General features: G+C 49.9%; 1 protein-coding gene across 1 annotated transcript in view; it reads left to right on the top strand.

The window, feature by feature from the left end:
• Nucleotides 1–8,423, top strand: part of RTF1 (RTF1 homolog, Paf1/RNA polymerase II complex component) — a gene marked incomplete at its 5' end in the record, with an annotated part of 50,624 nt that extends 42,201 nt beyond the window's left edge. The window contains 10 exons of the mRNA XM_081227516.1: nt 806–888; nt 2,058–2,145; nt 2,253–2,360; nt 2,940–3,017; nt 3,546–3,667; nt 3,824–3,881; nt 4,324–4,401; nt 4,875–4,970; nt 5,936–6,047; nt 6,292–8,423. Of these exons, the coding sequence (XP_081083642.1) occupies nt 806–888; nt 2,058–2,145; nt 2,253–2,360; nt 2,940–3,017; nt 3,546–3,667; nt 3,824–3,881; nt 4,324–4,401; nt 4,875–4,970; nt 5,936–6,047; nt 6,292–6,398 (930 nt within the window). The 3' untranslated portion in view covers nt 6,399–8,423. The remainder of the gene's footprint in view (nt 1–805; nt 889–2,057; nt 2,146–2,252; nt 2,361–2,939; nt 3,018–3,545; nt 3,668–3,823; nt 3,882–4,323; nt 4,402–4,874; nt 4,971–5,935; nt 6,048–6,291) is intronic.
• Nucleotides 8,424–15,761: the final 7,338 nt, after the last annotated feature.

The raw sequence follows: 15,761 nt of genomic DNA, 5'->3' as shown, positions 1-15,761 counted from the left end.
ACCGCACGCAGCAACAAAGACCTGATGCAGCCAAAAATAAATAAATTAATTAATTATTTTTAAAAATCCCTCCAACCTAATAGAGATTATTTTGTGAGTTCTAGCTCTGCTTCTATGGTCTAGATAACTAGAACATAGCTGTTTGATTTTTTTTCTTTTTGTTTTTGTTTGTTTTGTTCTGGGTTGTTTGGTTTTTGTGTGTGTGTGTGTGGTACGCGGGCCTCTCACTGTTGTGGCCTGCTCCCGTTGCGGCCGGACGCGTAGGCTCAGTGGCCACGGCTCAAGGGCCCAGCTGCTCCGCGGCACGCGGAATCTTCCCGGACCGGGGCGCGAACGCAAACCCATGTCCCCTGCATCGGCAGGCGGACTCTCAACCACTGCGCCACCAGGGAAGCCCGGTTGTTTGGTTTTAACATGTGTTTTGCCTCCTTCTGTGAGGACCAGGGGCCCTGCCATGTCCCAGAAACCTTGGCAACAGAAACAGACCTCATGGTCTTCACACTTGATTGATAAAACTGACCTCTGAAATCCAGGTGCACCCCTTAGTAAGGTAGAATTAAGTTGGAGGGGAAGCTTCCAACGCCCCACCAGGCTAACTGCCTCCTCGCCTGGCGCTTGCTTAACTCTGGGCACAGGTGCCTGGCCGTCTGAGTTCTAAGCCTGAGAAAAGTGCCCAGAACACCTGGCAGCTGTGGGCTTCTCTCAGTGCGGGGTCACTCATCTGCATTTATGCAGATGGAACCAGACGGTGGGGTGGAGAGCTCTGCAAGAGTCTGTTGTGATTGGTGTCTCTGTCCTCACTTAGGTTGCTGAAATCACGGGTGTAGTGGAAACCGCCAAAGTTTACCAGCTTGGTGGCACCAGAACAAACAAAGGGCTACAGCTACGGTAGGAGAGGTGCTTCCGTGGCAGCTTCTGCTCCTACTGCAAACAGGCACTGCCTGTTCGGGCTGTTATTCACTCCCAGTGTGATGTTTCTTGTTACAGTAATACTGTTTGTGTTATCCCCACAGGGGACTTGGAGGGAAACTTGTATTCTGCCTTTGCCTATAGGGAAAGAAGGATATATCTCTCTCGTAGGGGGAAGTCAGGGCTATGGAGTGGTGGGACACATAGAAGGAAAATGTCAGATTGCGAGACCCCCTCCTCCCAGAATCCTGCAGGCATTCCTTGGGAGCATGGTCAGGAGGCTTGCTTCTGGTCCTGGCTCCATCACTAACTAACTTGATCTTTCACAAGCCAGGTTACCTTTTTGGACTTGGTTTCTGCTTCAATAACATGATATTGACTGAATGCTGGCTACATGCCACAGTTCTAGGCATCAGGATAGAAGCAAGAACAAAATACACACACAAATCCCTATCCTCTTGGAGCCTGAAAATTCTAAAGGCCCTATATGGGAAGGAATAGAAGTAGCTTGCCAGGTGACTGCAAATAGTGGGTCATAGACAAGGCTCTGCCATGACCTTATTTGGCCTCTCTGGTCTCTCTGTTCCCTTCTCCCATTCCCATCATTTCTCCTGGACTGTTTGAAAAGAGCCAGTTGGGGTGGGCAGCAGCCATGACGTGCTGAGAGTGACTATCTCTGGGAGGGTGGCACTGACTCACGTGACCAGCACAGGAGTCAGTAGAACGGCAGTGTTCTTCCTCTCTAGGGATAGAGCTTCCTTGTCATTCAGATATCTATGTAATATTTCATATTCTTGATGCCAGTTGACTGTGATGGATTTTATTGTAAATGGACTTTGGAAGCACTGGCCAAATCCACTTGTTTCCGGGGCTCACTTTGATTCTTAATCCCTGCTGCCCGTTAGAACAACCTGGGAGGGGTTTTTTGTTTGTGCAATTTCAGTGCCTGGTTCCTACTCCCAGAGATTCTGATTCAGTTGATCTAGAGTGGTGCTTTGGCACTAGAAGTTTTGTAAATATTCCTAGATGATTCTAAAGGGTAGCTAGGATGGAAACCCACAGAGACAGGTGGTGTACAGTCTGGTGGGGTTGCTCTTCTGGTGCTGCAGTCAACATACCCATTCCTGAAGCTGCTCTTTTTTGTGTAGGCACGGCAGTGACCAGCGAGTGTTCCGCCTAGAGTTTGTCTCAAACCAGGAGTTCACTGAAAGCGAATTCATGAAGTGGAAAGAAGCGGTAAGTGGACAGACAGCACCTCCCTGGCAGTTGTTGATGAAAACACTGAGAGAGCCTCTTTCCAAAACCCTTTATCATAAATAACCTTTTATCATGTTTTGGTCCAGATGTTCTCTGCTGGCATGCAGTTGCCCACTCTAGATGAAATCAATAAGAAGGAATTATCTATTAAAGAAGCTCTTAATTATAAATTCAATGACCAGGACATTGAAGAGGTAAGAAACCTGGTACCCCAGAGTCCGGAGGCTCATCAAGAACCAGTGTTAGAGAAGATCATGCCTTTCTTTTCTTTCCTGTATCTTGACATTTTTGGCTCTGCTACTGTTGCATGAGGAAGAGGGAATACTAATATCGCTACCATATTATTTATAGTTCATCAAGATTTTCTCCATACATTCTCACTTGAAGTCATAGACTAAGGAATTGTATTCAGGGTTCAGGGATCTGTATTCTTCTTCTAGACTTGGTCCTTCAAGAGTTTTCTTTTTCCACAACATTTTGGTAAAATTCTTTGATCTCTGTTCGCTTGGACAGTGGCTAGCCTGACGGTACAAGGTCCTTGGGCTGCTGCTGTTTATTGGTGCATGTTTCTTCCCACTATCCCAGAAGAATCTCCATGACCCCGGAAGCAGCATAGTATCCCTTGGAATGAACTCGCTCTCTCTGTGGGGCATGGCATTCTTACAGGAAGAGCAGCCCCTGTTTAGCTGCTTACCTCCAAAATGGGCTCACCTATCTTGCCTACAAAACTAATTTAGAAATACCTCACTGCTGGTGTCTCCTCTCTGTTACAGATTGTAAAAGAGAAAGAAAGATTCAGGAAAGCTCCACCCAACTATGCTATGAAGAAAACGCAGCTCCTAAAGGAAAAGGTGAGGACTTGTGGTTGAACCTCTCTCCCTGTCCTGAAAGGAGATGTGGAAGTCAAACTTGTTCACCGTCTGTCAAGTTAGTAGTGGCAGGATTGGGAGAAAATGCTGGGCTCAAATGTAAGCAACAGTGCTTTCTTGGCACCTGGGCAGCATCCTTTGGCTGTTTTCCTTTCTATAAATTGAAACTGATCTTGCTTGTTCCATTTTCCTCACTTTCTAGTCACTTTAGTTTCATGTGTAATAAGATAGACCCCAGGGTAGTATCAGCACTGGGTCTGAACAGACGAATGATATTGCCAAGCCCAGCTGCGGTGGGTGGTTTTCCATTCTTCACATCAGGGTGGGGTGAGCCTTGTTAGGCTGAGTTAGCCATGTGGGGCCTGGGTTCTACGGTGTTTGTTTTCAGTACTCTTTGACACCTCCTGTCATTTGTTCATCATGTGAGGTATCTTGCCTGTGCTGGAAGTAATGGGACACTTAATATAGAGCCAGTCATAGCCAAAATCTCACGTGTCTCTCTATGTGCAGGCCATGGCCGAGGACCTGGGGGATCAGGACAAGGCCAAACAAATCCAAGACCAGCTGAATGAGCTGGAGGAACGAGCAGAGGCCCTGGACCGCCAGCGGACCAAGAACATATCTGCAATCAGGTGTGTTACAGATCCTTGGTCCACAATTATCAGGCGAGCCTGTGGCCTTGTACGCACTGTGCTCCAGTGGCTCCACGTTATCTCCAGGGTGAGGTCTCAGTGGTCCCCTCCCTCCTTTCACAGCCCACTGACTCATGCCTCTTATTCACCCCACAGTTACATCAACCAGCGGAACCGGGAGTGGAACATTGTGGAGTCTGAGAAGGCCCTTGTGGTGAGTAAGACAACTTTATCTGGATCACTGAAAATAATTTTAATTAATAAAACAATATGTAATCTTTTCTGTATCTTGCTTGAGTTTTTCTTTCAATTATTAAAGTAACGTGTACACTTAACACACACATAGTTTCTCTGTAGGCACACATACAACCACATAAGTTATTAATTTATAATAAAAAGCAGCTGTCTTCTGCCCTGTCTTATCCCTCCCCATCTTTAGATTCTACTCCATGCATATTCATTTTTATCAATTTCCAGTCTTTTTCTTTTGGTTGTTGCCCCCATAATCTGCTCTGGTGTTCTTAAAGGGAAAAGGATGATAGACAGCCTTTGACTTTTTTCAGGACCTTGCAGACTGTTATTTATATGTAAGCTTATGATGAATGAGAGGTGGGGGGCAGGAGATGCAGTTCTGTAATACACGCTCTTTGTTTCAGGCTGAAAGTCACAACATGAAAAACCAACAGATGGATCCTTTTACCAGGCGACAGTGTAAACCTACCATCGTTTCTAATGTGAGTGCCTAAAGAGGACGTTTTTAGTCAGGGCCTAGATTCTGGGACATAAAATGAATTCCATTAGGAGATTAATAAAGAAGTTAAAAATAATATTGTCTTAGTGGGATTTGCTTGCCTCAAACTCTTGGGTCTGGATACTTCCTTTTTTTATCTTACTGTAGGACATACAGGTAGTGAAAACCTGGCATGGATTTGTAGAAACCTATGGACTAACCGCCTATGCCAGGGCAGGTTTACCAGTGCAGCAGAGGTGAGGAATGTGTAGGCTGAAGCGCCTAGCTAGGGCCCGTCTGGGCTGGGCTTCAAAGCTTTTAATTTCCCCTTTTTGCATCCTGGAGGAAAACCCCACTGATCTGCTGATGGGCCCACTGTGGTGCCTGTGATGTTAGTGGTGGTAGGTGGGACAGAAGCTGGTGGTAGGGCTGTGTGAGTGTTGAACAATCTCTAAAATAACTTGCATTCTCTCTCAGTCCAGAGACCCGGCTGTTCAAGCTGCCATATTGGCCCAGCTGAACGCAAAATACGGTTCTGGAGTGTTACCAGATGCTCCAAAGGAAATGAGCAAGGCAAGTATACTACTGGAGCTCGGCCACTGGTCCGGACACCAGAGCAGGCACTTCCTGGGTCGGGTTTGATTGTCCCCACCTGGAGGAACATGGCGTCCCACTTGCAGTCCTTTCTCCATCCTCATTATTTACAAATGTAATAAACAATTACTGAATTCTGGTCAGATGACCTAAATTCTAAACCCAACACCACTACTGAATGAAGTCCTTGACTACGGCTTTAGGCAACTGACCTCAAGCCCTCTAATCCACATTTTCTCATACGTAAAGTGGGGGTAATATTATATACCTGCTTCTTTAACTCATAGGACAATTAGAAGGAGTAGCTGACGTGTAAGGATGAGGCAGTTGTAAAAGTGAAAGCTCTTTGGAAACTAAAATGTTAAACCAAGAGGAACTGCCCATTTAGAAGCCATTTTCTGCCTTTTCCTGAGGAGCCCAAACTGTTCCAGGAATTCCTAAAATCTTGGGTCAGAGGTGGCTTGTTGTCTTAAGCCCACCCTTTCTCCCTCACACCACAGACATGAGCCTTCCCTTCCCTCTCCTCTTTTAGGCTCAGAAAAGAAACTTCTTTGTGGCCTCTCTTGTCCTCCCTCTGAGAGAAGGAATCAGAAAAGGGCCTTAGGGCCTCCCTGGTGGCGCAGTGGTTGAGAGTCCGCCTGCCGATGCAGGGGACATGGGTTCGTGCCCCAGTCCGGGAGGATCCCACATGCCACGGAGCGGCTGGGCCCGTGAGCCATGGCCGCTGAGCCTGCGCGTCCGGAGCCTGTGCTCCGCAGCGGGAGAGGCCACAACAGTGAGAGGCCAGCGTACCGCAAAAAAAAAAAAAAAAAAAGAGAGAGAAAAGGGCCTTAGTAGGAAGATCTAATGAACTCGAGCAGGAGCCTTTACCATTAGTGGTCGCTGCTTCTTGAAGTCCACTTGCATTTATACTTTTGTAATTACTTTTTCTCTTCACATTGCAGGGTCAGGGAAAGGATAAAGATTTGAATTCTAAGTCAGCCAGTGACCTCTCAGAAGACTTGTTCAAAGTACATGATTTCGACGTGAAGATTGATTTACAAGTTCCCAGCTCAGGTAGGTGAAGGTGCAGATTGGCGATGAGCAAGAACCACGTGGCTCCATGGCTCTCAGCCAGCAAGGAGGCCTGATTTTAGGGAAGAAATGGGGGTGTCTGCTTACCAGTATTTATGGAGACCAGAGTAAGACAGGCTGCAGGTCTGTTTTGAGAGGGAACAGGGACAGTAAGGAAGGCTACCTGAAGGAGTGAAGCACAAGACCAAAGGACCTCAGATGCCGATTTGCTTCTTCTTTCCCATAGAGTCAAAGGCTTTGGCCATCACCTCCAAGGCTCCGCCAGCCAAGGATGGAGCTCCAAGGAGATCTCTGAACTTGGAAGACTACAAAAAACGACGAGGGCTTATTTGAGCGCACCCAGCCTGCTGCTTCTGACCCTGCATGCCCCATCACGGTGTCCCACCTTTCCTCTTTTCCTTTGATTTGCCCTCACTGGGCTGGAGCAGCAGTAAAACTGGGAAGAGACTCTAAACTGCCAGTCATCTGTAATATAAACCATTTGCTGTATAGACTTCCCTTGTCTGCGACATCTTCCACCAACCCCCCAGGCCCCACCCAGTGTGAACCTGGGCTCTCTTGGGCTTTATCCATGTCTTTAGATTTGTGTTTGCCTTTTTTTTTTTTTTTAAACCAGCACAGTTCATTGGCCACTCTGCACGCATTCAGTGTTACCGTGGAGCTGGGATTCTTGCTGGAGCCCCTGGCGGTGATAGCAGCAGCACCGGGCAGCCTCCTCTATGGACTGCCTTGGACCCAACCATTGCACATTTGGCACCTGACCCTCTGGAGGGAGTGGGGACTGGGCACCTGCAGTCCTCCTTCCTCTCTCCTCATCTTTCTCTTCTTCCCATCTCTGCGGAAGAAGGATTTTCAAAACCAGTTTAGTTTCCAAAAAGTGTACATTTTTGGGGAGGGAGGGGGGTCTATTTGAGAGAGAGTGTGTATGTGTGTATGTGTCTGTAAGTGTGTGGATTTTTTAATCATTTTTTTAAAATGCAGTACTCTTTGTATCAGTCTGTCATGGGTCTATAGCTGTTTCAGATTTTTTTCAGCTGTACTTGAGCATCTGAAACTGCAAGAAAGAAACTCATTAAATGTGATTCTTCTTACTAAACAGGCCTGACTGCTGTAGCTGTGTAACTTCCCCTCCCCCACCTCCTCTTCCCCATCACCTCCCCACCTTGGAGAAATCTCCCCAGTTTGGCCCCTGCCCTGTCGGCTGTGTCCTGGCAGGTGGGAGGGAAGCCCACAGCCAGGTACCAGGGAGGGCAGTGCAGGTGTCTTGCTCAGCCCATGTGTATAGACTACAGCTTCCTGGCTGAATGTAGAGTGTGTCTATTCCCCACCCCATGCACTTGTCTCTTCTTAGTGATGCTGTTTTGCCATTTCAGCAAGAATGATACTTTGTTCTGTTTTTTAAGAGAAAGTATTCAACATGAATGTGGAGAGAACGAACACAAAGATTTAGGTTGCAAATGTTACAAGCATGTGCAGTTTTGTGTGTGTGTATACATATATATATGGTAAGCATATATATTGTTGTGCAGCTAGGGTGAAGCCAGCAAAGAAGTATGTATGTCTTTATGAAATGTTTGCAAAGAGATAAGCTGACTGCTTGATAATCATTCTCAGGTGTAAAGCTCCAAGTGTAAATAAAAGTGGCATTTAACAGATCTTTTCAGAACAAAGTACAGCTGACTATATAAAACAAGAACTAAGATAAAGGAACAGCTGAGAGCTGCTGATTCCCACAAGAGGGAGAGGCATCTCAAAGCCCCACTTTGTATTTCTTCACCCTACTTTCTATAAGAAAGTGGGATGATGGGACATCATGAAGTTAAGTTGTTTTTAAACATAAAAATGAACTTGGTAACTCTTCCGGGTTTAGTAGAGCCTCAGTGTTGCTTTAACTTAGTTTATACTTTTTTTATTTAAAAAAAAGAAAAAAGCAGCAATCGATGGTTTTTAAAAAGAATTGTGTCTGTAAAATTGATAAATATGACTGTAACACAGCTATGTGGTGGCTGTGACACAGTTTGGTTGGGCAAAGGAGTGGTGATGGACTCATTAAAATCATATATACTTGAATAGTCCATTGACCGAAACTCTTTATAGACTATTGTGTAAATGTGGAATCACAGACTGTTAAACATTGCCTGGACTCCAGCAGAGTCCTGGAAGCTGCTGGGACCTCTCCTATAGTGACAAACTTGGACTTTTTTTTCTTCTGGTTTTAAAAGACATGAAATTATAGAATCCATATAATTTGCTGGAGTCATTCTGATCCACCATGTAGATCTGTATTTAGTATCATTTGGATTTGGAGAAGTGTCGGTTACATTATGGCTGTGTAATAAAATTTTTATTAAAACTACATCACACTGTAGCCATTTTGCCACTACCTCCCCACATGCAGCTAATGAAACTTTCATTCTGAGACACCAAAACACAGCAGGGAGCAAAGCCAACCAAAGAAGACAGAATGTTACCTTGTCACCTGAGTAGCCTACTTGGTGATTGGAGTCAAGACTGAGGACTTGTCTGCAGTCTCAGCTGAGGCAGGGCCTCTGAACTGAGATCTGGTCCAGGCATTGGCTTTATCCCACCAGCTGCGCTTCTTGGTGGTTCAGGGTATTTCTGGTGCTGGGGAATCGCAGCAGCAGCCCACTGCTCCACCCTGACCCCACCATGTGGTTTCAGTATTGAAGGGCGCGGCACCTAAGGCAGCTTTCTACATTTTTCACTTCCTTCCAAGAAGCAAAAAGGCCAATGTCCATATGCCTAGCTCATGATGTATAGGTCTGTTTGTCTTGCTTCTGACAGGTGCAGGGAAAGTCTACTGCCTGCAACTTGCCTTCAAAAAGAATGCGTTTGTTTTGTTTCTGTGAAGTCCTGACCTGTCACTGAAACTGTACAGATACTTGTAAATAAACTTTATGCCCTGTTTTAACAAGGGAATCAGATTTAGTCCAAGGACTGCATCTTGAGTGGCAACTCTCAAAGTCATGCTTTAAAAGTCCAAGAGAGTCTCTCTTTCACTTGGTTTCTCTTCTTCCCCTACTCTTAGCCCTGCACCCCCGAAGTGAAAGTGGCTGTTGTCAAGCCACTTGCTGTGACTGCCTCAGGTGGAGGGATGCAAAGGCGAGAGGGGTGCAGGGTCCATCGACTTTTTCTGGAGTTGGGGGAGTGAAGGAGCTGACTTTCCTTGGGTGTCCTGGGTAGTGGTGTCCAGGAATGGGGAAGCCATGGACCTCCAGCTCAGATTTTTTTTTTGCGTGACTTCCCTGACCAAAGGGGCAGCTGAACTGCCTTGGGGAGGAGAGTGTCAGAGGGTTGGAGGGAACAGCAGCACTAAGGCGGGGGGTGGGGTGGGGGGGCAGAGGGGCAGCCTGCCTTCTCTGTAAGTTTCCCCAGGCCAGCCTCAGTGCCAGAGTTTCTTGGCCCTGAATAGGGGCTTAGCCAGTGGAACACAGGCACGTCTAGGGCTTCCAGACTGTGCCCTGGGCCGGAGGGAGGACCTAAAAGCCGCAAGGCAAGCAGGGTCAGTGCAGGGTTCATATCCCAGCTCTGCCACTTAACTACCTAGGGCTGAGCTGGTTAACTCTTCTGAGCCCAAGTTCCCCATCTTTAATATAAGATCTGTCAGGAGCCTGTTAAAGTGTTCCTTTCCTCAATAAGGGTTCGATAAATGCTGTTGTCAGTGAGAGTACAGGCCACTAGGCCTCGCAGGAGAGACTGTTGGGGCAGAGTGGCAGGGGTTGGGCTGCAAGGGGCAGTGTGGTGAAATGGGGGTGGGAAGTCACAGGAGAACAGCCCGAGTGCTGGCAGAGGGCATGACTTGGCCCAGAGACTCCCGGCAGCCTCCACCTTGGGGGTCAAGAAACTCAGTCACCACATCGAGGTTCCAGTGGGCGCTGGGGCTGGCCTGGAGAACCGTCTAGAGAAAGACAGCTGCCTTTTGGTCCAAACTTTCTGCTGCTATTCTCTCCAGCCCCCAACACACTCCCTCTTTACTGATGGTCAGTCTGAAAGCATCCTCCCGCTCCCAGCCCTCAGTGGCTCTGAAGGCCTCCACCTCGCCACTGCCCCAGCGGGCTCAGAAAGATTGTGAGGCCTGATCTCCCCACCACCACGGAGAGTAATGAAAACATTAAAAACAGTACCAAACCAGAAAATAAGTGTAAAGAAGTCCAACCATGTTCTGATCTGTTTCATGATGACTGACTACCTGATAACCGTCTTCAGAATATCACTTTTTTTCTCTCTCTCTCTTTTAGCTGTTGATGACCCTGCTTCGCTAAGTTCACGTGGAGACCACATCTTGCTCAGCCATAAACACATTCACCTCTCCTGGAATGCACTGGTCTATCTCCACCGATTTTTCCTTGGAGAACTACTCTTCACCCTTCAGCACTCAAAGGCCACCTCCTCCAGGAAGCCTTCCCTGATTGCCCCTTCCCACTCGGGTTTGGGAGCACCTAGGCTTCCCCTAGGGCGGCACCCACCACGCTGTACTGTTGTTATTTGTGAGCCTCCCCCACCCCCACCACCATCCTGGAAGCTACTAGTGTCCTCCTCCGCCTAGCACTTAGTTAACGCCCAATAAACGTGGTGGAGGGAAGGGGGCGGGGCAAGCCGACGTCCTTCCCGAGGACGTCCTTCCTTGCGTTCTGGGGCTTCTGATGCCACCTCTCCCCTCCATCGTGTCCCCAGACCGCGGCGCAAGCGGGAAGGAGACCCGGCGGTGCGGACGCCGCTTGCAGTAGAAGCCCAAGCTGTCCGTCCTATGGGTTCGACACGAGGCCGCGAGAAAAGCAGCTGTGGCAGATGGGAGCTATCCCCTCACCCGGGGCCGGTGTGTCACGGCCCCGACCACCCAACAGCCTCTGCCTCCATTCGGCCACTGGAGTCCCAGCGACCTTGGAGTCCGGGTCCGAGTGCCCCGCGGGGCAGACCCCGCCGCCTGCACGTGCGTGCGCTCGCGGCTCTAGGTGTGGGGACCCCCGCCGGGCGCGCGTCCCAGCGGCTTCTCACAGTTGGGAGCAGGGGCCTCAGCTCGCAGGCGCGCTCCTGGCGCGTGGCGTGGGGCGCCCCTGCGGCCAACGCCGAGGCGGAGTGGGCATCTGCTCCACGGACCCGGGGCGTGCGCGTAGCTTCCCGGTGCCTCCTGGTTCCATCCAGCCACCGGAGGCTTTGTGGGCTCGGTCTCCGCGCACCCGGGGTGGAGGTCACTCTGGCAGGCGGAGATCACAAATGGAATTAGGAGATGCGCCCACCTCCCGCGGTTACAAGACTCCAGAGATGCCCTGGTAGGGACGTGGGGGACGGAGGACGACTGCACCCCGAACGTTCTTAGAGCAATCGCCTCGACACTGGGGGCCGCGTCCCGCGTCCCTGACCTCAGACGCTTCCAATCCCCTCTGCCTTCGCTTGGCCACTGGGAGAGATTCTGCAGGTTCTGAGTTTTAGAGAGAGGGAGGAGGGAGAACCACAGGAACACAGGCTCCTGGGAGGGATGGGAAACCTTGTTTCTGAAGTGTGTCAGGAGAGAAAATGTTCTTATTGAACATACACAGGCGTGGTGACACATTTTGTTCGTTTTAGAGGAGAGTGATTCAGCTGGTGGCGGGTCAGTGAACGCTGCTAGATCCCAAGTCCTGCTAAACTGTCAGAAGATATTCCCAGGATATTCCCACAAATTCTATCAATTATGGGGTCAGAGATTGCGTGGGGAGGAGGAGAAACCCGGAGGCAAGGAAAAGGGTCTTGGGTTGTCAAATGAAGACAGCTGTTCACTTTTCTTTCCAGGAGGAAAAAGACCTCCAGTTCTTCCCCGTCTGCAAGTTTTCATTGGGCCCTGGCTCTGGGAAGCCCTCCAGCACTCTCTCTACCGTGCCCTGGGCAGAGAAGGGCAACAGACTGACCAGGGTTGGGGAATTGTTTGCAGGAAGCAGCTGAAAGACCAAGGTCTCACTGAAAGTCCCTTGGAAACTGCTTTTTGTTGGGTCCTTTCTCGTTTCCTTCCATCAGAAGACAATGTAAAATGATGTACCATCACTCCTGGTAAGGAGCTACTCATTCCTGTATCCATTTCACCTTAGCACAATGCCTGGTTCATAGCAGCTGCTCAGTGGAAGTTTGTTTGCTCTGTAAATGATGAATGAGTCATAGGTATTGTCACAGAATATTGGAATCCTGGGGTCAGAAAGTCCCTTGGAGGACAGTAAACTAAGCACCACAGAGCATGTCTGGGAGTTGTTGACTAGAATGAGACTCTGTACCACCTGGTCTAAAGGAGCATATGCCACCCCTCTGCCTCCCCAACACACACACACACACACACACACACACACACACACACACACACACACACGCTAGGCTCTCTCTGGAGAGGCTTTCAAATCCCCTCAAAACAACAGGTGGGGAACTTCCCTCGTGGTCCAGTGGGTAAGTTTCCACGCTCCCAATGCAGGGGGCCTGGGCTCAATCCCTGGTCAGGGAACTAGATACTGCATGCTGCAACTAAGACCCAGCACAGCCAAAATAAATAAATAAATAAATATTGAAAAAAAAAAAAAACCCAAAAAAAAACAGATGGCCCATTCATCCTCTCTCCCACAGGTGAGAGGCCCTGCCTCGGGGTCTTGGGAAGCAGAAACTGGCATAGAGATGGTAAGTGGTGACCTTGCTCCTGCCCCTGGGGCCACTGGTGCTGCCCTGTGGGTTGCGTAGAGGAGGAACAAAGCTAAATGAGGCAGGCTAGGGAATAAAACCAGAAGCACCTCACCTCACACACCCCATTCTTTAGGCGCCCCCTTCCCCAGCTTTTGTGCCCCAGGGTTGTTACCCCCAGGAGGGATGTAGCCCTCATGCATGATAAGTCCTGAAGGACAGAGAGAGGGGTGAAGGCTCAGACACCCCAGGATGCAGGCCTCTAGGGTTCAGGAGGATCCCTGAAATGAGAGGCCACAAGAAGAAGAAAGATCAGTTCTCTCCTCAGACACATAGCTGACCTTGTGGATAAGGGACTCCCATGGCCCATCTCAGGTCAGCCACCTAATGACCATCAAAACCGTGAAACATTCTTCTTTGCCCTCACACCTCTATTTTTTTGCAGCACACAAGAGGCCATTCCTCCACCTAGGTAGTAGTCAGCCTGATTTTTCCACCCCTCTCTACTTACATCCATCTACTCAGCTTCAAAGACTGGGAAAACTGAGGCACAAAAACAGGATTCTAGGATTTGAAAGGTCATTCCTGGCTCACCTAAGAGGACATGAGAACCCTTTGACCTTGTCCCACAGCTGTATTGGGACCCCTAAACCCTGCCCCCTTATGCTTTCTGCCTGTGGTAGGTGGAGGCAGACTCTGCCTTCACTGGATAAGGAACTAGGGACTGAACTACAAGTTGTTAATTTAAAAAACTGAGCATAGCACAGGAATAGAAGTTAGGATACACTCTGGCTTTTCCACCAACTAGCTGTGTGGCCTTGAACAAGTGCCTTAACCTCCTTGGTTGAGTCACTTAACCCCTTTGTTACTTCTGCTGTACTGTGAGGATGATAGAGGCATCTAAAAGTACTTCCCACTCTAAAATCTATGAAATTAACTCTCGTTTCAATATGCAATTCCCAGGTTTGCCCTTACCTTCCCAGTGATGAACACCTGGGCAGGTGCGGCAAAGACCTCTTCTTTGGTTGCTGGTCTCGGACAAGTGCCTAATACAAGAAGAAAAAGGAATTGCCCTGAGTTTTCTTGTGGCGGCCAGATTGACACCAGCTCCCAGCCTGCTCATGCCTCCAACATTGCCCATCCATTGACTGGCACACAGGTGTGGAGTACATGTTCCCTCCTCTCGCTTCTCTTCCCACCTTTCCAGTTCTGACAGGTCCTTGCTGACTCTCTCCACCCTGGATTTGCCCCCAGTCTCCTCTCTGAGGGCAGTACCTTCCCAGCTCCCACCATTAAGCAGGGTAGCTCTGAAGGAGGGAGAGAAGTGAGAGCAAGCGACATGGGTGTTTCTGGGCCTTCAAGCCCTTGAGTACTCCCCTCACCCAAACACCCAGGCTCCTGAAGACCTCTGTGTCCCAGAGAAATAGCCATGTGTCTTCCCAGGTTCTCCACAGAGGACTTAAGTATTCAGACTCCTGTATTTCCTTCTTTCTCTCACTCCTTCATTCCTTCAGTTTCTCCTCCTTTCTCCCCCTTCCACTCTTTCTTCCACACTTTTACCTTCTTCATCAATTCCCCCCCAGGGATCTTCTCCTTCTTTGCTGAAGGCTCCCACTGTCTCTCAGAACCCTCCTTTTCTCTCCTCCTGGGCCATCCTTGAATTCTGGCTGAAGGGAGATAACAAAAGGAAAGCTCCTCCTTTTGGCCTTCATCAGCTCAGAGGCCGTCCTTCTCAGGGCAGTCTCCCCAGAAGTCCCCCAATAACCCCTAGGCACCGGGCACCTGATGAGGGATTCTCACTCATGGCATTTGGGGGAAAACAGGAAATGCTGTGAAATGCTGACTTCTACACAAAGCAGCCTTTGCAGCTCAGCTGACCGCTAACATGCGAAGTGACCAAAGACCCGCCACTATGATGCCACCGCTGAGAATGTTGCAGTGTATGAGATCCTTCACCACCATTAGCACCCTCTTCCCAGTTTCACAGCCACAACTCTGTGGGTCAGGTGAGGTTTTCCTACGTTTACAAGTAAGAAAATGGAACTTAGAAGGGTGAAGAGACTGCCTAAAATCACATCTGGGGTGTGGCGAACCTGAGGCTGGCTCTTTCTACCACTCACACTAAAATTATTCCAACGTTTTAGAGATAGCACATCTTTCATTTCATTCTCACATCAATCCTGTGAGGTGGACAACAACCCTGCCAAGGAGAATAGCAGTTCAAAGGAGGTGAAATGACTTGCTTACAGCACCACAGCAGACTCCAAGCCCCGAACTCCAAAAGGAAAGGAGGAAGAAGGGCTCAGCCCTCGCCAGACAGCAGCCAGGGATGCTGCCCAGGTCTCCACCAGGAAAACCTGGAGAGATCCAGGTCCCGCCCCCCTGACCTTGTACTCTGCCAGCCGGGAAGTGGGGAGCTGGAGGGGTAGGGAGGGAGAGAAGCCTCAGCTCGTTCCCAAGACAGAGTCCCCACTTGGGCACATGCCCTGGGGTGAGGCTTCTTTGGGAAGCCGAAGGCCTTGAACTCTGTGCCGAAGGGGCCCCGGGCGGAGAAAAGTCCCGGAGACCTGGAAGCCCTAGCCCAGGATGGGTGGAACGCGGAAAGGAGCCCGAGGGACTGGGTGCGAGAGCAAGAGCTGGATCAGTTCCTTCCCTGCGGGGTCGGGGCCCTTGGCGTTGCCAGGAGGAATCTCCCGGGGACGCGGCACGGCGTGGGGCGGAGCAGCCCCTCCAGTCTTCTCGAGAGTGGGCACTGAGAGGCCGCGAGGGCCAGGCCCGGGTTTTGTGTGTTTCCAGGAGGTCTGGGCTTCTCGGCCACCCGGAGGAGCAACCGGGAGCCTTCCCTTCTGGGCAGGAGCCCAAGGAGGCCCGCGCTTTCTCTGAAAGTGAAAGGAGTGGGCGGGGGGCGCGGCCGAGGCGGGGCCCAGGCGAGCGGCCGCGCAGGCTCCGCCTCGGGGCAGTCTCAAGCCTGAGGGGCCGAGCGGCTCCAGTACCCGCCGCGCCGCGGGCTGGTGGGCTCCCCGGCGGCTCTCTTGCTGGGAA

This window comes from Mesoplodon bidens, assembly GCF_964165515.1.
Source record: "Mesoplodon bidens genome assembly, chromosome: 3".
Taxonomy (NCBI): Eukaryota; Metazoa; Chordata; class Mammalia; order Artiodactyla; family Ziphiidae; genus Mesoplodon; species Mesoplodon bidens.
Note: the sequence above shows the minus strand (reverse complement) of the source record. Positions and strands in the feature narration are given on the sequence as shown.